This window comes from Pseudophryne corroboree, chromosome 2, assembly GCF_028390025.1.
Source record: "Pseudophryne corroboree isolate aPseCor3 chromosome 2, aPseCor3.hap2, whole genome shotgun sequence".
Lineage (NCBI taxonomy): Eukaryota > Metazoa > Chordata > Amphibia > Anura > Myobatrachidae > Pseudophryne > Pseudophryne corroboree.
In genome coordinates this window covers 426,900,696-426,923,147 of record NC_086445.1, presented here as the reverse complement: position 1 = coordinate 426,923,147, position 22,452 = coordinate 426,900,696, and the positions used below count along the sequence as shown (strand labels likewise).

The 22,452-nt window shown below is 48.0% G+C and overlaps 1 protein-coding gene across 1 annotated transcript in view; it reads right to left on the bottom strand.

Annotated features, from left to right (window-relative positions):
- Positions 1–476: 476 nt before the first annotated feature.
- Positions 477–22,452, bottom strand: part of LOC135025956 (putative protein ARB2BP) — a 44,922-nt gene continuing 22,946 nt past the window's right edge. Inside the window, exon 2 of the mRNA XM_063953584.1 lies at positions 477–1,920. Coding sequence (XP_063809654.1) covers positions 845–1,920 — 1,076 coding nt within the window. The 3' untranslated portion in view covers positions 477–844. The remainder of the gene's footprint in view (positions 1,921–22,452) is intronic.

The window sequence follows — 22,452 nt, the reverse complement described above, 5'->3', positions numbered from 1 at the left end:
CCCTGAAGAGATTAACCAAGTTACCAGTAGGGAAAGGGTCTAAATTATAAGTTGCAGCAGCATTTTTTTATTTTTTTTTAACAATAGATATTAGTGAATATTATAAAATCCTGACAGTGTGAAATCCGTACAGGGGTCTAATCCTCTCCCTCCTCTTAACCCTCCCCAGAACCGTAACCTAACCCTAGCCTCGCCTGACCCTAACAACCCCCCCCCCCCCCCCCACCACCACCACCACACACACACACACACCCACCCACAGCCTGAACCTAATCTCCTCGGGATACTTACGTTGGTGATCCCAGCTGTCGAGACACTGGCATCGGAATTCTAACAGGTGTCAGGATTTCGGCGTCGGTATTCTGACTGCCGGGATCCCAGCTACATCCCCATTAAACAAAATTTGTTTATGTCTACAATAACAAGAGTCACATTTGAATTTTTCCATTTAATAAAACCCCAGTATATGCATCAAAGCCAGTCAAATAATTATTTATTTAGCACCTCCTATCACCAGTGTCACCATACACTTTAGTTGTGAAAAAACCGTCTGTGCATTAAAAATGTTCTGAAAATCACGTGCAAAAAAAGTACATTAGTACAATTACATTCAACTCTTTGTTTGCCTTCAATGTACATATGCTGATATAACTGTATATGGCATAAACAAAGGTCTGGAATGGACAACCATCATCAAGATGAACAGATTTTATTTTGTATTAACTCTTTCTGCATATATGATCCAGAATATGCCATTTGTGTTTCAATATCTCTTTCCGAATATATTGCTAATATTTACCTAAAAGTGGTCCTCACTTATGTACTGTTTTATGGCAGTACCTGTTTATAAAGATCTATTTCTTGTAGTACTTCTAGTTACCACTGTAAACGGTGGTGGAACTGATTTCCGACGACTCTTTGAGCACCTGCTAAGAAATCGAAAAATAGATTGGAATGTAATGGAGGGGACAAGATCATGGTTTTCTGTTCCAGCAGATACCTTTGGGCAATCTAGTTTCCTCAATGACCCAGTAGGTCTGTCTAAAGGCTTGGTGCTAATTACCCAGCTCCGGCAATGTGACCGTATCCAGGTCTGTATTTCAGGTGCAGTTGTTGTCTGGTGCGGAGTATGATGCCTCGAGTCTATGAATGCCACAGCACTGACCTTGGCCATGACCTCTTTGCTTCTCTTACAAAGTAAGTCCATAAAAACTAACCCACCATACCCATGTGCAATAAATGACACATTCTTAGCAGCACTCCTTGAAATAAAGTGGTCCCAGACATAGTTAGTGTGCTCCTCTGGAGAGCTGCTGCATCGTTTGGGGACAATAACTTTCCTTGGAGTTATATATAAATCACCTGCACCCCTGGTTTCTGGAGAGCAGACCTCTTCATTCTTGATCATTGCCTGGGATTCTTCTTTCATCTTAACAAAATTGTCATTAGGATTTAAGATAATTACTGAGCCATTGTCCCTTAAAGCAGCCTTAATATATAGGAGCTGTGATCCTTTGGTTAGAGAGTGATGAAATATCACTTTTTGGCTCCACTGGCCAGCTCTTATTACCCCACTGTCTTGAAGTAGAACAAAGAGGTTTGACTGTACACTCGAGATTTCTTTGCTCATGAAAAAGAAAGACTTTGGTTCTTCATCACTAGCATCAATTGGAATGGGAATTCTTTCAAGGTTGCAGTCTTCCTCCAGACGCTCATACACATGCAGAGTGATCATATCTCCTAGAGCTATGTAACGTTTGTGGTTCCTCTCATGTTCGTTTTTGTAGTAATTGTAGACAAAAGGTTTTTTAGTAATGATATGCCTCAATTCTCCATGATCATTGAAATAATACTGCAAATCCTCCAAACTCTGAGGGCTTTCAATACACTCTCTGAATCTCATCAATCCATCCATTGACACTAAGTAAGAAAAAAATCAATAGTTCACACATACTGCTTTCTGTATACCATAACATTGTACAGTGGGAGTTCAAAAAATCCCTCCACAGTGACTGTGTAATAAGCAGCAGAGAATGTGCCAAGTAATATGACAACATAACTGTTTTTAAACACTTAATTTTCAGGAAATAAAACTGATTTTTTTTACAAAGTTATCTACAGTAAGTGTTTAAAGTGTTGTTCCTCTCTGTCCTACCATGTCTATAGGGATCTGCAGCCAGATCAGTGCTCACTGCAGAGGGACTGTTTGAACTCTGTATAACGTGATGGAAACAACATTTTTCAACAGTACAGATAAAGAGACCAAATCTCAAATATGGGGTACAGTGTTCGGTACTGGACTATGAGCGAGGTCACTGGTGTGCAAACTCATTAATAAAGGACACAAAAGGAGCGACTTTCTAGGCAAAGGTTGGGTAGGCTTATGTCAAAATAAAGCATCCTAGAGGATGAGTCATTCAGAAGTAAACCTATAGAGTTCTAAAGTCATGAATTTAGCATTTAAGATATCTCCATCTAGTTTTTAGTAAGTGGTAGAATCACTACATTAGTGTTTAAAGAGTGGCTGGGCCCATTAGAATGAATGATCTAACATGTTTATGAACAATAAAAATATGTATAAAAAAATGATTGAATATAAATAATAATTTATCTTACGTCCTAGAGGATACTGGGGTCCACATTAGTACCATGGGGTATAGGCGGGTCCACTAGGAGCCATGGACACTTTAAGAAATTGATAGTGTGGGCTGGCTCCTCCCTCTATGCCCCTCCTACCAGATTCCGTTTAGAAAATAAGAATTTACTCACCGGTAATTCTATTTCTCGTAGTCCGTAGTGGATGCTGGGACTCCGTAAGGACCATGGGGAATAGCAGCTCAGCAGGAGACTGGGCACAACTAAAAGAAAGCTTTAGACTAACTGGTGTGCACTGGCTCCTCCCACTATGACCCTCCTCCAGACTTCAGTTAGGATACTGTGCCCGGAAGAGCTGACACAATAAGGAAGGATTTTGAATCCCGGGTAAGACTCATACCAGCCACACCAATCACACCGTATAACTCGTGATACAATACCCAGTTAACAGTATGATAACAACTGAGCCTCTCAACAGATGGCTCAACAATAACCCTTTAGTTAAACAATAACTATATACAAGTATTGCAGACAATCCGCACTTGGGATGGGCGCCCAGCATCCACTACGGACTACGAGAAATAGAATTACCGGTGAGTAAATTCTTATTTTCTCTGACGTCCTAAGTGGATGCTGGGACTCCGTAAGGACCATGGGGATTATACCAAAGCTCCCAAACGGGCGGGAGAGTGCGGATGACTCTGCAGCACCGAATGGGCAAACTCTAGGTCCTCCTCAGCCAGGGTGTCAAACTTGTAGAATTTAGCAAATGTGTTTGACCCCGACCAAGTAGCAGCTCGGCAAAGTTGTAAAGCCGAGACCCCTCGGGCAGCCGCCCAAGAAGAGCCCATCTTCCTCGTGGAATGGGCTTTCACCGATTTAGGATGCGGCAGTCCAGCCGCAGAATGTGCAAGCTGAATCGTACTACAGATCCAGCGAGCAATAGTCTGCTTTGAAGCAGGTGCACCCAACTTGTTAGGCGCATGCAGGATAAATAGCGAGTCAGTCTTTCTGACGCCAGCTGCCCTGGAAACATAAATTTTCAGGGCCCTGACTACGTCCAACAACTTGGAAGCCTCCAAGTCTTTAGTAGCCGCAGGCACCACAATAGGTTGGTTCAAATGAAAAGCTGATACCACCTTAGGGAGAAACTGGGGACGAGTCCTCAATTCTGCCCTATCCATATGAAAAATCAGATAAGGGCTTTTACATGACAAAGCCGCCAATTCTGATACACGCCTGGCCGAAGCCAAGGCCAACAACATGACCACTTTCCACGTGAGATATTTCAATTCCACGGTTTTAAGTGGCTCAAACCAATGAGACTTTAGGAAATCCAACACCACGTTGAGATCCCAAGGTGCCACTGGAGGCACAAAAGGGGGCTGAATATGCAGCACTCCCTTAACAAAAGTCTGAACTTCAGGCAGTGAAGCCAGTTCTCTTTGAAAGAAAATCGATAGAGCCGAAATCTGGACTTTAATGGAACCCAATTTTAGGCCCATAGTCACCCCTGACTGTAGGAAGTGCAGGAAACGGCCCAGATGAAATTCTTCCGTTGGGGCCTTCCTGGCCTCACACCACGCAACATATTTTCGCCAAATGCGGTGATAATGGTTCGCGGTCACTTCTTTCCTAGCTTTAGTCAGTTCCTCCCGAATGCCCTTTTCCTTCAGGATCCGGCGTTCAACCGCCATGCCGTCAAACGCAGCCGCGGTAAGTCTTGGAACAGACAGGGCCCCTGCTGCAGCAGGTCCTGTCTGTGCGGCAGAGGCCATGGGTCCTCTGAGATCATTTCTTGAAGTTCCGGGTACCAAGCTCTTCTTGGCCAATCCGGAACAATGAGTATAGTTCTTACTCCTCTTCTCCTTATTATCCTCAGTACCTTTGGTATGAGAGGAAGAGGAGGGAACACATAAACCGACCGGTACACCCACGGTGTCACTAGAGCGTCCACAGCTATCGCCTGAGGGTCTCTTGACCTGGCGCAATATCTTTCTAGCTTTTTGTTTAGGCGGGACGCCATCATGTCCACCTGTGGCCTTTCCCAACGGTTTACAATCTGTTGGAAGACTTCCGGATGAAGTCCCCACTCTCCCGGGTGGAGGTCGTGCCTGCTGAGGAAGTCTGCTTCCCAGTTGTCCACTCCCGGAATGAACACTGCTGACAGTGCTAACACGTGATTATCCGCCCATCGGAGAATCCTTGTGGCTTCTGCCATCGCCGTCCTGCTTCTTGTGCCGCCCTGTTGGTTTACATGGGCGACTGCCGTGATGTTGTCTGACTGGATCAGTACCGGCTGGTTTTGAAGCAGGGGTTTTGCCTGACTGAGGGCATTGAAAATGGCCCTCAGTTTCAGAATATTTATGTGTAGGGAAGTCTCCTGACTCGACCATAGCCCTTGGAAGTTTCTTCCCTGTGTGACTGCCCCCCAGCCTCGAAGGCTGGCATCCGTGGTCACCAGGACAAAGTCCTGTATGCCGAATCTGCGGCCCTCTTGAAGATGAGCACTTTGCAGCCACCACAGCAGAGACACCCTGGTCCTTGGAGACAGGGTTATCAGGCGATGCATCTGAAGATGCGATCCGGACCACTTGTCCAACAGGTCCCACTGAAAGGTTCTTGCATGGAACCTGCCGAATAGAATTGCTTCGTAGGAAGCTACCATCTTTCCCAGGATCCGCGTGCAGCGATGCACCGACACTAGTTTTGGTTTTAGGAGGCCTCTGACTAGAGATGACAGCTCCTTGGCCTTCTCCTCCGGGAGAAACACTTTTTTCTGTTCCGTGTCCAGAACCATCCCCAGGAACAGTAGACGTGTCGTAGGGACCAGCTGTGACTTTGGAATATTTAGAATCCAGCCGTGCTGTTGTAGCACCTCCCGAGATAGTGCTACCCCGACCAACAACTGCTCCCTGGACCTCGCCTTTATCAGGAGATCGTCCAAGTACGGGATAATTAAAACTCCCTTCTTTCGAAGGAGTATCATCATTTCGGCCATTACCTTGGTAAATACCCTCGGAGCCGTGGATAGACCAAACGGCAACGTCTGGAATTGGTAATGACAATCCTGTACCACAAATCTGAGGTACTCCTGGTGAGGATGGTAAATGGGGACATGCAGGTAAGCATCCTTGATGTCCAGTGATACCATGTAATCCCCCTCGTCCAGGCTTGCAATAACCGCCCTGAGCGATTCCATCTTGAACTTGAATTTTTTTATATATGTGTTCAAGGATTTCAAATTTAAAATAGGTCTCACCGAACCGTCCGGTTTCGGTACCACAAACATTGTGGAATAGTAACCCCGTCCTTGTTGAAGTAGGGGCACTTTGACTATCACCTGCTTGGAATACAGCTTGTGAATTGCCTCTAGCACTGCCTCCCTGCCTGAGGGAGTTGTTGGCAAGGCAGATTTGAGGAAACGGCGGGGGGGACACGTCTCGAATTCCAGCTTGTACCCCTGAGATACTACTTGAAGGATCCAGGGATCCACCCGTGAGCAAGCCCACTGATTGCTCAAGTTTTTGAGACGGGCCCCCACCGTACCTGGCTCCGCCTGTGGAGCCCCAGCGTCATGCGGTGGACTTGGAGGAAGCGGGGGAGGACTTTTGCTCCTGGGAACTGGCTGTATGCTGCAGCTTTTTCCCTCTACCTCTGCCTCTGGGCAGAAAGGACGCGCCTTTAACCCGCTTGCCCTTATGTGGCCGAAAGGACTGCACCTGATAATACGGTGCTTTCTTTGGCTGTGAGGGAACATGGGGTGAAAATGTAGACTTCCCAGCTGTTGCTGTGGAAACGAGGTCTGAGAGACCATCCCCGAACAACTCCTCACCCTTATAAGGCAAAACTTCCATGTGCCTTTTAGAATCTGCATCACCTGTCCACTGCCGAGTCCATAACCCTCTCCTGGCAGAAATGGACATTGCACTTATTTTAGATGCCAGCCGGCAAATATCCCTCTGTGCATCTCTCATGTATAAGACTGCGTCTTTAATATGCTCTACAGTTAGCAATATAGTGTCCCTGTCTAGGGTATCAATATTTTCCGACAGGGAATCTGACCACGCAGCTGCAGCACTGCACATCCATGCTGAAGCAATAGCTTGTCTCAGTATAATACCTGTGTGTGTATATACAGACTTCAGGATAGCCTCCTGCTTTCTATCAGCAGGTTCCTTTAGGGCGGCCGTATCCGGAGACGGTAGTGCCACCTTCTTTGACAAGCGTGTGAGCGCTTTATCCACCCTAGGGGATGCTTCCCAACGTGACCTATCCTCTGGCAGGAAAGGGTACGTCATTAGTAACCTTTTAGAAATTACCAGTTTCTTATCGGGGGAAGCCCACGCTTCTTCACACACTTCATTTAATTCCTCAGATGGAGGAAAAAGTACTGGTAGTTTTTTCTCTCCAAACATAATACCCTTTTTTGTGGTACCTGGGGTAACATTAGAAATATGCAACACATTTTTCATTGCCTCAATCATGTAATGTGTGGCCCTATTGGAAGTTACATTAGTCTCATCGTCGTCGACACTGGAGTCAGTATCCGTGTCGACATCTGTGTCTGCCATCTGAGGTAGCGGGCGTTTTAGAGCCCCTGATGGCTTTTGAGACGCCTGGGCAGGCACAGGCTGAGAAGCCGACTGTCCCATATTTGGTATGTCGTCAAACCTTTTATGTAAGGAGTAGACACGGTCGCGTAATTCCTTCCACATAACTATCCACTCAGGTGTCGTCCCCGCAGGGGGTGACATCACATTTATCGGCATCTGCTCCGCCTCCACGTAAGCCTCCTCATCAAACATGTCGACACAGCCGTACCGACACACCGCACACACACAGGGAATGCTCTGACAGAGGACAGAGAGAGAGTATGCCAGCACACACCAGAGCGCTATAATAATACAGGGATTAACTGAATTATTTCCCCTTATAGCTGCTATATAAGTTATACTGCGCCTAAATTTAGTGCCCCCCCTCTCTTTTTTACCCTTTGTAGCTTGATACTGCAGGGGAGAGCCAGGGAGCGATCCTTCCAGCGGAGCTGTGAGGGAAAAATGGCGCCAGTGTGCTGAGGGAGTTAGCCCCGCCCCTTTTTTGGCAGACTTTTCTCCCGCTTTTTCAGGAATTCTGGCAGGGGTAATTTATCACCTATATAGCCCTGGTACTATATATTGTGATGATTTGCCAGCCAAGGTGTTTATATTGCTGCTCAGGGCGCCCCCCCCCCCCCCCAGCGCCCTGCACCCATCAGTGACCGGAGTGTGAGGTGTGCATGAGGAGCAATGGCGCACAGCTGCAGTGCTGTGCGCTACCTTGTTGAAGACCGAGGTCTTCTGCCGCCGATTTTCCGGACCACTTCTTGCTTCTGGCTCTGTAAGGGGGACGGCGGCGCGGCTCCGGGACCGAACGATCGAGGTCGGGTCCTGTGTTCGATCCCTCTGGAGCTAATGGTGTCCAGTAGCCTAAGAAGCCCAAACTATCTCCAGTCAGGTAGGTTCGCTTCTTCTCCCCTTAGTCCCTCGCTGCAGTGAGTCTGTTGCCAGCAGATCTCACTGTAAAATAAAAAACCTAAAATATACTTTCTTTCTAGGAGCTCAGGAGAGCCCCTAGTGTGCATCCAGCTCAGCCGGGCACAAGATTCTAACTGAAGTCTGGAGGAGGGTCATAGTGGGAGGAGCCAGTGCACACCAGTTAGTCTAAAGCTTTCTTTTAGTTGTGCCCAGTCTCCTGCGGAGCCGCTATTCCCCATGGTCCTTACGGAGTCCCAGCATCCACTTAGGACGTCAGAGAAAATGTGCCCGGGAAAGCCGGTCACGCTTTGGAGAGCTCCTGAAGAGTTTTCTACATTTATTTTCAAAATTTGTTATTTTCAGTCAGGGCTGTTTAAGCAACAGCCTGACTACTTCGTGGGACTTAGGAGGGAGAGCGGCCCAACTTCCTTAGAGTTAATGGTCAGGTTTCTCTGCTGACAGAACACTGAGCTCCTGAGGGAGTCATTCGCAAGCCACACCATGGTGCAGCATACCATACCACAGCACGCCGCCACCCCCTAACAGAGCCTGAAGACAGAAGAGTGGTGAGTAAGGCGCCGGTGTCCCGGTTAGCGGGTCGCTGGCGTTAATGGCGGCATTAAGGTAGGAGCGCAGCTCTGATACAGGCTGCGCTCCGGGGAGGCTCACAAACGCTACGGTGGGGGAACGCTGGGCCTCCTATTATACCCACACTGGCGCACTCCCTAACAGGGGTTCAGTCTCCTAGTTAGGCACATTTTCTACCTCAGTCTAAAAAATGCGGGAAGTCGCGTGCCATTACAGGGGGCGGGGCTTCACTCAGAGCAGATCACACAGCTCTCCAGCGCCATTTTCCTCTGCAGCTCGATCAGACAGCACTCAAAGGGAAGTGCAGCTCCTCCACAAGGACTCCAGTCTCCTCAGCGGTACCAGGGGGTCTTAGTGCAGGGGGAGCAGTGTTGGGACTGTAAGCACTACTCAGGTGCTTTATTCTTGCGACCTAGCTTAGTTTTACTGTTGCTATAGGGGCGCTGTGTGCCTGGCTCTGGCTTCTGTGTCTATCTGAGGACCCTGCCTTCATATACTGTACTTTCACCAGTGTCTGTGTGTGTATGTGGGTGTCCCTATCAAATCATGTCCAGGGACTGTGTGTTGTGTACAGCAGAAAGCCTATCATTATTAAAGGATTGCTTTCTTCTATTTCTACAAAACTGTCTCATAATGAGGAGACACAGTTCTTACGGCAATCTATGGATGACCTGATTAATAGGGACTCCGCCTCCATACCTCCACCCCAAGCCCTAGCCATTTGCCCGCAAAGCATACTCTGGCCCAAATCATGCAGGGTGATACCTGATACGTCGGATACAGAGGAGGGTGAAGTGGACGCGGGTGAGGGGGATGCTGTCATGCACATTCCTGACAAGTCAGAGAAGGTGGAAGAGGAATCTTATTGTAATACTAAAAAGAAATCCTCGGCTACTTTCCCCGCTTCAAAGGAATTAAACACCCTTTTTGAGGGGGCGTGGGTAAACCCTGACAAAAAATTTCAGATCCCTAAACGGTTGATTACTTCCTTTCCTTCGGAGGATAGGAAGAAATGGGAAAACCCATTAAACTGTAGATGCTTCTATATCCAGGTTATCGTGTAAGATAGTCTTACCTTAAAGGACACAGCTGACCGTAAGATTGAGACCACACTCAAATCTTTATATACGTTGCTGGGGATTGATGGTTTAGATTCCTTAACCAGGGACGATATTATTTTACTCTTGCAGCATATTCAAGATTCTGCTAACTTTATGGTGGAAGCCTTAAAGGAAGTTGACTTACTCAACGCACGTACCTCTGCCATGGCAGTGTCGGCACGGATGTGGATGTGGGCCTACGTTTGGGCTCCTTGAAGGTCCAGATTTCAGCCTTGTCCATTTTCTTCCAGAAACAATTGGCTTCCCTTCCTGAGGTTCAGACATTCTTGAAGGGTGTTCTGCACATCCAACCACCCTTTGTGCCTCCCACGGCACCTTGGGATCTTAACGTGGTATTGCGTTTTCTGCAATCGGACTGGTTTGAACCTTTACAGGAGGTGGACCTTGTTTCTTACGAGGAAGACTGTTACACTGTTGGCCTTGGCTTCCGCAAGGCGTGTATTCAAACTGGGGGCGCTGTCTCAGAAAAGCCCTTATTTGATTTTCCATGAGGATAGAGCTGAACTCAGAACTAGTCAGCAATTTATTCCTAAGGTGGTGTCTGCGTTTCATATCAACCAGCCTATTATGGTTCCGGTGTTTACGGACACCTCTGCTACCTCTAAATCCCTGGATGTGGTGAGGGCTTTGAGGATCTACGTGAAGAGGACGGCTCGTCACAGAAAATCTGACTCGCTGTTTGTTCTCTATGATCCTAAGAAAATTGGGTCTCCTGCTTCAAAGCAGTCTATGGCTCGCTGGATCAGACTTACTATCCAGCAGGCTTATTCTTTGGCAGGATTGACAGTTCCGGAAGTACAGGCCCACTCTACTAGGTCTGTGGGTTCTTCCTGGGCAGCTGCCTGAGGTTGTCTCGGCTTTACAGCTCTGCCGAGCGGCTACTTGGTCGGGATCGAACACGTTTGCTAAGTTCTACAAGTTCGATACTTTGGCCGCTGAGGACCTTTGGTTTGGTCAATCAGTTCTACAGGAACCTCGGCAATCTCCCACCTGGTCTGGGAGCTTGGAACATCCCCATGGTACTAATATGGACCCCAGTATCCTCTATGACGTAAAATAAAATAGGATTGTAATTACCTACCGGTAAATCATTTTCTCGTAGTCCATAGAGGATACTGGACGCCCGCCCGATGCTTCGTTGTTCTGCACTGTTACTTGGTTAAGTATTATTGTTGGTTCAGCCGTTGCTGTTCCTGTTCAAGTTTGGTTAGCATGGCTTTCCTCTTGTTTGTGTGTGCTGGTTCGAATCTCAACATTGTTCAGTTTAATCCTTCTCTCGAAGTATGTCCGTCTCCTCGGGCACAGTTTCTAGACTGAATCTGGTAGGAGGGGCATAGAGGGAGGAGCCAGCCCACACTATTGATTTCTTAAAGTGCCCATGGCTCCTAGTGGACCAGTCTATACCTCATGGTACTAATGTGGACCCCAGTATCCTCTACGGACTATGAGAAAAGGATTTACAGGTAGGTAATTAAAATCCTATTTTCTCTATCGTCCTAAGTGGATGCTGGGGTTCCTGAAAGGACCATGGGGGAATAGCGGCTCCGCAGGAGACAGGGCACAAAAGTAAAGCTTTTACAGGTCAGGTGGTGTGTACTGGCTCCTCCCCCTATGACCCTCCTCCAGACTCCAGTTAGATTTTTGTGCCCGGCCGAGAAGGGTGCAATTCTAGGTGGCTCTCATAAAGAGCTGCTTAGAGAGTTTAGCTTAGGTTTTTTATTTTACAGTGATTCCTGCTGGCAACAGGATCACTGCAACGAGGGACAGAGGGGAGAAGAAGTGAACTCACCTGCGTGCAGGATGGATTGGCTTCTTGGCTACTGGACATGAAGCTCCAGAGGGACGATCACAGGTACAGCCTGGATGGTCACCGGAGCCACGCCGCCGGCCCCCTCACAGATGCTGAAGCAAGAAGAGGTCCAGAATCGGCGGCTGAAGACTCCTGCAGTCTTCTTAAGGTAGCGCACAGCACTGCAGCTGTGCGCCATTTTCCTCTCAGCACACTTCACACGGCAGTCACTGAGGGTGCAGGGCGCTGGGAGGGGGGCGCCCTGGGAGGCAAATGAAAACCTTTAAAAAGGCTAAAAATACCTCACATATAGCCCCAGAGGCTATATGGAGATATTTACCCCTGCCTAAATGTACTAAATAGCGGGAGACGAGCCCGCCGAAAAAGGGGCGGGGCCTATCTCCTCAGCACACGGCGCCATTTTCTGTCACAGCTCCGCTGGTCAGGAAGGCTCCCAGGTCTCTCCCCTGCACTGCACTACAGAAACAGGGTATAACAGAGAGGGGGGGCAAAATAAATGGCAATATATATATTAATATAAAAGCAGCTATAAGGGAGCACTTAATCATAAGGCTATCCCTGTCATATATAGCGCTTTTTGGTGTGTGCTGGCAGACTCTCCCTCTGTCTCCCCAAAGGGCTAGTGGGTCCTGTCTTCGTATAGAGCATTCCCTGTGTGTCTGCTGTGTGTCGGTACGTGTGTGTCGACATGTATGAGGACGTTATTGGTGTGGAGGCGGAGCAATTGCCAAATATGAGGATGTCACCTCCTAGGGGGTCGACACCAGAATGGATGCCTTTATTTGTGGAATTACGGGATAGCGTCAACTCGCTTAAGCAGTCGTTTGCCGACATGAGGCGGCCGGACACTCAATTAGTGCCTGTCCAGGCGCCTCAAACACCGTCAGGGGCTGTAAAACGCCCCTTGCCTCAGTCGGTCGACACAGACCCAGACACAGGCACTGATTCCGGTGGTGAAGGTGACGAATCAACCGTATTTTCCAGTAGGGCCACACGTTATATGATTTTGGCAATAAAGGAGATGTTACATTTAGCTGATACTACAGGTACCACTAAACAGGGTATTATGTGGGGTGTAAAAAAACTACCAGTAGTTTTTACCGAATCAGAAGAATTAAATGACGTGTGTGATGAAGCGTGGGGTGCCCCGATAAAAAACTGCTAATTTCAAAGAAGTTATTGGCTTTATACCCTTTCCCGCCAGAGGTTAGGGAGCGCTGGGAAACACCTCCTAGGGTGGACAAAGCGCTAACACGCTTATCAAAACAAGTGGCGTTACCCTCTCCTGAGACGGCCGCACTTAAAGATCCATCAGATAGGAGGATGGAAAATATCCAAAAAGGTATATACACACATGCAGGTGTTATACTACGACCAGCTATTGCGACTGCCTGGATGTGCAGTGCTGGGGTAGTTTGGTCAGAGTCCCTGATCGAAAATATTGATACCCTGGACAGGGACAATATTTTACTGTCGTTAGAACAAATAAAGGATGCATTTCTTTATATGCGTGATGCACAGGGAGATATCTGCACACTGGCATCACGGGTAAGTGCTATGTCCATTTCGGCCAGAAGAGCTTTATGGACACGACAGTGGACAGGCGATGCGTAGAGGAGTTATTTGGGGTCGGTCTATCGGATTTGGTGGCCACGGCTACGGCCGGGAAATCCACCTTTCTACCTCAAGTCACTCCCCAACAGAAAAAGGCACCGACCTTTCAACCGCAGCCCTTTCGTTCCTTTAAAAATAAGAGAGCAAAGGGCTATTCATATCTGCCACGAGGCAGAGGACGAGGGAAGAGACAGCAACAGGCAGCTCCTTCCCAGGAACAGAAGCCCTCCCCGGCTTCTACAAAAGCCTCAGCATGACGCTGGGGCTTCGCAAGCGGACTCGGGGGCGGTAGGCGGTCGTCTCAAGAATTACAGCGCGCAGTGGGCTCACTCGCAGGTAAATCCCTGGATCCTGCAGATAATATCTCAGGGGTACAGGTTGAAATTAGAGACAGAGCCACCTCGCCGTTTCCTGAAGTCTGCTTTACCAACGTCCCCCTCAGAAAGGGAGACGGTTTTGGAAGCCATTCACAAGCTGTATTCTCAGCAGGTGATAGTCAAGGTACCTCTTCTACAACAAGGGAAGGGGTATTATTCCACTCTTTTTGGGGTACCGAAGCCGGATGGCTCGGTAAGGCCTATTCTAAATCTGAAGTCCTTGAACCTGTACATAAAGAAGTTCAAGTTCAAGATGGAGTCACTCAGAGCAGTGATAGCGAACCTGGAAGAAGGGGACTTTATGGTATCCTTGGACATCAAGGATGCGTATCTCCACGTTCCAATTACCCCTCACACCAGGGGTACCTCAGGTTCGTTGTACAAAACTGTCACTATCAGTTTCAGACGCTGCCGTTTGGTTTGTCCACGGCACCTCGGGTCTTTACAAAGGTAATGGCCGAGATAATATTTCTTCTTCGAAGAAAAGGCGTATTAATTATCCCATACTTGGACGATCTCCTAATAAGGGCAAGGTCCAGAGAACAGCTAGAGATGGGTTTAGCACTATCTCAAGAGGTGCTAAAGCAGCACGGATGGATTCTGAATATTCCAAAATCCCAATTAATGCCGACAACTCGTCTGCTGTTCCTGGGGATGATTCTGGACACAGTTCAGAAAAAGGTTTTTCTTCCCGAAGAAAAAGCCAAGGAGTTATCTGACCTGGTCAGGAACCTCCTAAAACCAGGAAAGGTGTCTGTACATCAATGCACAAGAGTCCTGGGAAAAAATGGTAGCTTCTTACGAAGCAATCCCTTTCGGCAGATTCCATGCAAAGGGATCTGTTGGACAAATGGTCAGGGTCGCATCTTCAGATGCACCTGCGGATAACCCTGTCGCCGAGGACAAGGGTATCCCTTCTGTGGTGGTTGCAGGAGGCTCATCTATTGGAGGGCCGCAGATTCGGCATGCAGGATTGGATCCTGGTGACCACGGATGCCAGCCTGAGAGGCTGGGGAGCAGTCACACAGGGAAGAAATTTCCAGGGAGTGTGGTCGAGCCTGAAAAAGTCTCTTCACATAAGCATTCTGGAACTAAGAGCAATCTACAATGCTCTAAGCCAGGCGGAACCTCTGCTTCAAGGAAGACCGGTGTTGATCCAGTCGGACAACATCACGGCAGTCGCCCATGTAAACAGACAGGGCGGCACAAGAAGCAGGAGGGCAATGGCAGAAGCTGCCAGGATCCTTCGCTGGGCGGAGAATCACGTGATAGCACTGTCAGCAGTATTCATCCCGGGCGTGGACAACTGGGAAGCAGACTTCCTCAGCAGACACGACCTTCACCCGGGAGAGTGGGGACTTCATCCAGAAGTTTTCCACATGCTATTAAACCGTTGGGTAAAACCAATGGTGGACATGATGGCGTCTCGCCTCAACAAAACACTGGACAGATATTGCGCCAGGTCAAGAGATCCGCAGGCAATAGCTGTGGACGCGCTGGTAACACCTTGGGTGTACCAGTCGGTATATGTGTTTCCTCCTCTGCCTCTCATACCAAAGGTATTGAGGATTATACGGCAAAGAGGAGTAAGACTAGTGGCTCCGGATTGGCCAAGAAGGACTTGGTACCCGGAACTTCAAGAGATGGTCACGGACGATCCGTGGCCTCTACTTCTGAGAAGGGACCTGCTTCAGCAGGGTCCTTGTCTTTTTCAAGACTTACCGCGGCTGCGTTTGACGGCATGGCGTTTGAATGCCAGATCCTAAAAGGAAAAGGCATTCCGGAAGAAGTCATTCCTACCTTGATAAAGGCAAGGAAGGAAGTCACCGCGAAGCATTATCGCCGTATTTGGCGAAAATATGTTGCGTGGTGCGAGCAGCGGAGTGCTCCGTTGGAGGAATTTCAACTGGGTCGTTTTCCTACATTTCCTGCAATCAGGATTGTCTATGGGTCTCAAATTGGGATCTATTAAGGTTCAAATTTCGGCCATATCAATATTCTTCCAAAAAGAATTGGCCTCAGTCCCTGAGGTCCAGATTTTTATCAAAGGAGTACTGCATATACAGCCTCCTGTGGTGCCTAAGGTGGCACCGTGGGATCTAAATGTAGTTTTAGATTTCCTCAAATCCAATTGGTTTGAACCACTAAAGAATGTGGATTTGAAATATCTCACATGGAAAGTGACTATGTTACTGGCCCTGGCTTCGGCCGGGAGAGTATCTGAACTGGCGGCTTTGTTTTATAAAAGCCCTTATTTAATTTTCCATTCGACATAGGGCAGAGCGGCGGACGCGTCCGCATTTTCTCCCTAAGGTGGTATCAGCGTTTCACCTGAACCAGCCTATTGTAGTGCCTGCGGCTACAGACGACTTGAAGGACTCCAAGTTGTTGGACGTTGTCAGAGCCTTAAAAATATACATTTAAAGGACGGCTGGAGTCAGAAAATCTGACTCGCTGTTTATACTGTATGCACCCAACAAGTTGGGTGCACCTGCTTCTAAGCAGTCGATTGCTCGTTGGATTTGTAACAAAATTCAACTTGTACATTCTGTGGCAGGCCTGCCACAGCCTAAATCTGTTAAGGCCCATTCCGCAAGGAAGGTGGGCTCATCTTGGGCGCCTGCCCGAGGGGTCTCGGCATTACAACTCTGCCGAGCAGCTACGTGGTCAGGGGAGAACACGTTTGTAAATTTTTACAAATTTGATACCCTGGCAAAGGAGGACCTGGAGTTCTCTCATTCGGTGCTGCAGAGTCATCCGCACTCTCCCGCCCGTTTGGGAGCTTTGGTATAATCCCCATGGTCCTTTCAGGAACCCCAGCATCCACTTAGGACGATAGAGAAAATAAGAATTTACTTACCGATAATTCTATTTCTCGGAGTCCGTAGTGGATGCTGGGCGCCCATCCCAAGTGCGGATTATCTGCAATACTTGTACATAGTTATTGTTAACTAATTCGGGTTATTGTTTAGGAAGCCATCTTTCAGAGGCTCCTCTGTTATCATACTGTTAACTGGGTTTAGATCACAAGTTGTACGGTGTGATTGGTGTGGCTGGTATGAGTCTTACCCGGGATTCAAAATCCTCCCTTATTGTGTACGCTCGTCCGGGCACAGTACCTAACTGGAGTCTGGAGGAGGGTCATAGGGGGAGGAGCCAGTACACACCACCTGACCTGTAAAAGCTTTACTTTTGTGCCCTGTCTCCTGCGGAGCCGCTATTCCCCCATGGTCCTTTCAGGAACCCCAGCATCCACTACGGACTCCGAGAAATAGAATTATCGGTAAGTAAATTCTTATTTTTGAAACTTGAGGAATCAGTGGGCACCAAATCTAGAACTACTCCCTTGCATGCAGTCGTATTGCTGTCAGTGGATTACGCTACACTGAAGGAATTAGATCAATTTTATTTCTCTTTATCTTGTCTTGTGATGTTAGCTGGTACCACATAAAAACGCTTGAGTGATGACATAGGTTGAATTTTTTGTTTGTTGACATATTGCTTTTTTTATGTGAACACATGATGATATATTGTTTATACGTTTTATTTATATTGTCATTTGCACTCAGCAACCAGAATGCCATATCCTTCCTATGGAATACATATGATATCCCGGCTGTCACTATACCAACAGCAACATCCCGTCTGCCGGCAGCAAGTCCACTCACCACGCATCAGGCTCGCCACAGGATCTATTCCCACTCAGTTGGTGGCGTGGACCCACCAACGAAGTGGGAATATCGAGCATTTTTTGAGGATTCTGGGTGTCGGTTTTTCATCGTCTGTTGGGATTCCGCGTCGGTCTCCTGAACGGCGGGATCCTCAAAGCTGGAATATTGACTGCAACCCCTCAATATACCTACAATTAGTCAGGTGCTGACTAATTATGTTATAATTTGGATGTTTCCATTGGCTGCTTATAGTTTAAATGAAGATCTAATGCAGCATGTTCTTTAAAACTCCCTCTGAAGAAACAGATCCAGTCTCACAGCGAAGAGACGGATAAGAAACTGGAGGACAACCGCTTATACTCTTCCTTTGGTTGACACATTAGCCTGATTGTCTGAATTTACTTCAATAGCATGTGGTACAGTATATCTTTAGGGAAGGCTGCGAGTGTGTATCACTCTCTGAGGTGCTATTATGGTACAGTTCTGATGGCTGAACGTACTGTATAGCTGGAGATTATAGCTGCATTTCTTTCCAGTTCATTAACCAACTTAATCATTGGAGCTGTGGTCAAAAGCTAAACCACAGTGAATCACCAGTGGCCGGTGAGATTAACCGATGGCGAATTCCAGACAAACAGTATCTCCTGATACGCCAGCTACTGGAGCTAAGGATTTTCTGCTCGAGGGTAAGCCTTTTGCCATGTGACTTCCTTATGCACACTGGCTAATTATTCCAACATAAATTGTGACTTGCTAACACTGATATTGACTGTTTTTCCTTTGGTAACGTTATATATCTACTGACACTACAATATTACTTTTGTATATTTTTCCTACAATCTGTAGTGGTGTGGTCTTTATTATGAATCTTCAGTAACAGTCTGTAATGCAGAAATAAATAATAGTTTTTTATATGTTGTGCCACAACTCTTTCTGGGATGTTATTGATGTTGGGAATACTTGTAGGATTTATGAATATCCAGAGTAGAGTGCGGAGCCTGAAATATTGTTGGTTTTCACCAAGGACCCGCACAAGGGGGTTTAGCCTTCACTGCCCCGATAGGAATTTTGTGCCCCACTTTCTGAGTTCCTGATATACAAGGCTGGTAGACTCTGGAGAAACTGAAGGCAGGCAGTAAACTGGGCGCCATGAGACGTTTTGAAGAATGGTCCTCAGAAATGGATCAGAACCAGGCGGGCATTGTGGTACCAGTAGACAGGCAGAAGCAAGTCAGAGGAAACTGAAGTTAGAACCTCAAAGTCACTAGAAACACTACCAAGGGAGCAGGTGAGAAAACCTGTTCGATAGACTGGATCAGGACACAGGAAAGTACACTGGGAGTTCTAGAAAACATGCTGGAGGAGATCAGGTAGTGAACCTTATACACTGCCACTGAATATTGCCCAGATACTCCCTTACATAGGGAGATTTCTATCTGGGTCCAAATGTGATGTCACATTTCATCCGCCTGTCTCTCTCCATAAGGGAGATTGGGGAGACTTTGTACCATGGGGTATAGACGGGGTCCAAAAGAGCCGATGCACTTTAAATTTCTTCACTGCCCCCTCCCACAGGCAGTTTAGAAAAAAAGTGCCCTCAGGAGAAGATGCACATCTCTTCAGCTCCAGAGAGTTTTCTTCAGTTCCTTTTCAATCTTTATTATTTTCGGTATGCTGTTTGGGCAACAGCATACCTGCACCGTGGGAGTTGGAGGGGGACGCGGTCACCGGCCTTGCGAGGTGTCAGAGCCGCTTCCCCGCTGCAGGACCACCGTCCTGAGAGGTTGTTTGTACAGCAGGGCACTGCGCTTTAGCTGTCGCAATCACAGCACGCCGCACATCCCTAACAATAGTCTGAAGGAGACGACAGTGGCGAGTACAAACCGGGGGCCCTGCTAGGGGGGTCCCCCAGTTCAAAGTGCGTCTGACACACAGAGGAGGCATACGGGATCCTCCTAGGGGGTACCCGCTATAGTCCCCTGTGTACACTGGCTAGCAGTGGCTTAAACTAGCACTTGAATGATGTTTTTAAGCTATTTGGGAGACATTGCCAGTATAAAAAACACTAGCTCCGGACTTCCGGTGGGCGGGGCATCCTGTGTATGGCCGCATTTTACTGAGCTTCCTATTCCTAGCTACAGAATCCGTGCAAATCCTGCAAATTTGGATAAAATTCTTAACTACCAGCAGAGTGCACACTGTGGGGATCATTTTAAGGTCCTTTTCATTGGGGAACGATTATATGCCACCGGAGTCCGACCACCGACACTGATGGCCCTCGTGGCAGCTTGAGACGCCGGGAGTAACGCGCTCCCTCCCTCACCTGCTATATACATCTAAACCAGCACCCTGACCTGTCTCCTGACGGGCTGACAATACCCTCGTTGGACCCCCCCTGACGCCTGCACCTGGCTTTGGTGACTGTCTGGCGGGAGAGGCGGAGGAGAGAGCTCGCGGGACGGTGGAGACGGGACCATTGCGGAGGCCTGCGCTTCGGCGATTGACAGCGCGCTCCCTGCCGCTGGTTTGCTGTGCGGTGCTGCGGGAGACTGCAGAGACGGACGTGGCGCCCTGACATCCTGGGCCCCTGGGAGCCCCACCATGCTTGTGGTGCGGCAGGACCTCGGAAGCCGCGTATATGCAACTACATGCCCTCCTGAAGGGGTAAGCACCGGGAGCTTGCCCCGCTGGCCCCCGTTTGCTTGTTTGTATCTCCGACACTGCAGGTCTGGGTGCTAAGGACGGGTTACAGCGGGAGGTTCGGAACAGCTGTAGCCGGCTCAGATCCCCCGGGACGGCCTGGAGTGGACGTGTTGGATGCGCCTGCCGGCAGACCTGCCTAGACCGCTCTGTTATTAATATCTGGCTGGAGGAACAGCGCTTGACGTACATACTGCGCTGGTGACAACTTCTACGCTGCTGATCTCCCTCTCCTATCGACACGGTTATTGAGGAGACGCTGGGCTCTACAGATCTTCCCCAGTGAGCTTCTCACACAAATGCGAGACGATTTGGCCTCTCCATTGGAAGATTGCAGGACTCTGCCCCCCCATTGTATTATAGTAGGGACGTAAACTCGCTCTCCACTAACTGGGTCGCTGCCCCCTACTTATCCCTGTTGGGGGTCCTATCACGTTAACGGATGCTACGTAGCACCGGCTGATGCTACACTGGGAAACCTTAGTCTCAGAAGGGAACTTTCCGTTTTGTCTGTTTGGCTGCCGACCACAAGTCCTGCTGAGAAATTCTATGTGACGTTTATTATTTTTCTTCTTCTACGAATTCTGTGTGGTATTATTTTCTTCTTCTCTTCTTCCGTTGAGACCTATATGCGACGTTTGTTATTTTCATTCGATAATTCTATTCTGTATTGCTCGACAACTACTCAAGATTTAAAGATGCCACTTCTATACTCCTCTTTTGCAACGGAGAGGGTGGAAGCCATTGCCAAGCTTCTTTTGCCCCCAATTGACAGATGGATAGATAAAATCACATTAAAATTAGATGATACACTTTTTAAAGAGGGGTCACCGGCAAATTGTGTAATTGTAACGGTTGGTGATGATGATCCCCGTGCGCTGGGGGATCGGATTATTGCTTCTCAACACCTTTCTACCCAGCAGACTAAGATCCCTTTCCCAATACAGGTTGAGTATCCCTTATCCAAAATGCTTGGGACCAGAGGTATTTTGGATATGGGATTTTTCCGTATTTTGGAATAATTGCATACCATAATGAGATATCATGGTGATGGGACCTAAATCTAAGCACAGAATGAATTTATGTTACATATACACCTTAAACACACAACCTGAAGGTAATTTTAGCCAATATTTTTTATAACTTTGTGCATTAAACAAAGTGTGTCTATATTCACACAATTAATTTATGTTTCATATACACCTTATACACACAGCCTGAAGGTCATTTAATACAATATTTTTAGTAACTTTGTGTATTAAACAAAGTTTGTGTTCATTGAGCCATCAAAAAAAATAAGATTTCAATCACCGGTAAATCTGTTTCTCGTAGTCCGTAGTGGATGCTGGGGACTCCGTAAGGACCATGGGGAATAGCGGCTCCGCAGGAGACTGGGCACAGCTAAGAAAGAATTAGGACTACCTGGTGTGCACTGGCTCCTCCCACTATGACCCTCCTCCAGACTTCAGTAAGGATACTGTGCCCGGAAGAGCTGACACAATAAGGAAAGGATTTTGAATCCCGGGTAAGACTCATACCAGCCACACCAATCACACCGTATAACTCGTGATATTATACCCAGTTAACAGTATGAACATAACAGAGCCTCTCAACAGATGGCTCAACAATAACCCTTTTAGTTAACAATAACTATATACAAGTATTGCAGACAGTCCGCACTTGGGACGGGCGCCCAGCATCCACTACGGACTACGAGAAATAGATTTACCGGTGAGTAAAATCTTATTTTCTCTAACGTCCTAGTGGATGCTGGGGACTCCGTAAGGACCATGGGGATTATACCAAAGCTCCCAAACGGGCGGGAGAGTGCGGATGACTCTGCAGCACCGAATGAGAGAACTCAAGGTCCTCCTCAGCCAGGGTATCAAATTTGTAGAATTTTGCAAACGTGTTTGCCCCTGACCAAGTAGCAGCTCGGCAAAGTTGTAAAGCCGAGACCCCTCGGGCAGCCGCCCAAGAAGAGCCCACTTTCCTCGTGGAATGGGCTTTCTCTAACGTCCTAGTGGATGCTGGGGACTCCGAAAGGACCATGGGGAATAGCGGCTCCGCAGGAGACTGGGCACAAAGTAAAAGCTTTAGGACTAGCTGGTGTGCACTGGCTCCTCCCCCTATGACCCTCCTCCAAGCCTCAGTTAAGATTTTGTGCCCGAACGAGAAGGGTGCAATCTAGGTGGCTCTCCTGAGCTGCTTAGAGTAAAAGTTTAAATAGGTTTTTTTATTTTCAGTGAGACCTGCTGGCAACAGGCTCACTGCATCGAGGGACTAAGGGGAGAAGAAGCGAACTCACCTGCGTGCAGAGTGGATTGGGCTTCTTAGGCTACTGGACATTAGCTCCAGAGGGACGATCACAGGCCCAGCCATGGATGGGTCCCGGAGCCGCGCCGCCGGCCCCCTTACAGAGCCAGAAGAGTGAAGAGGTCCGGAAAATCGGCGGCAGAA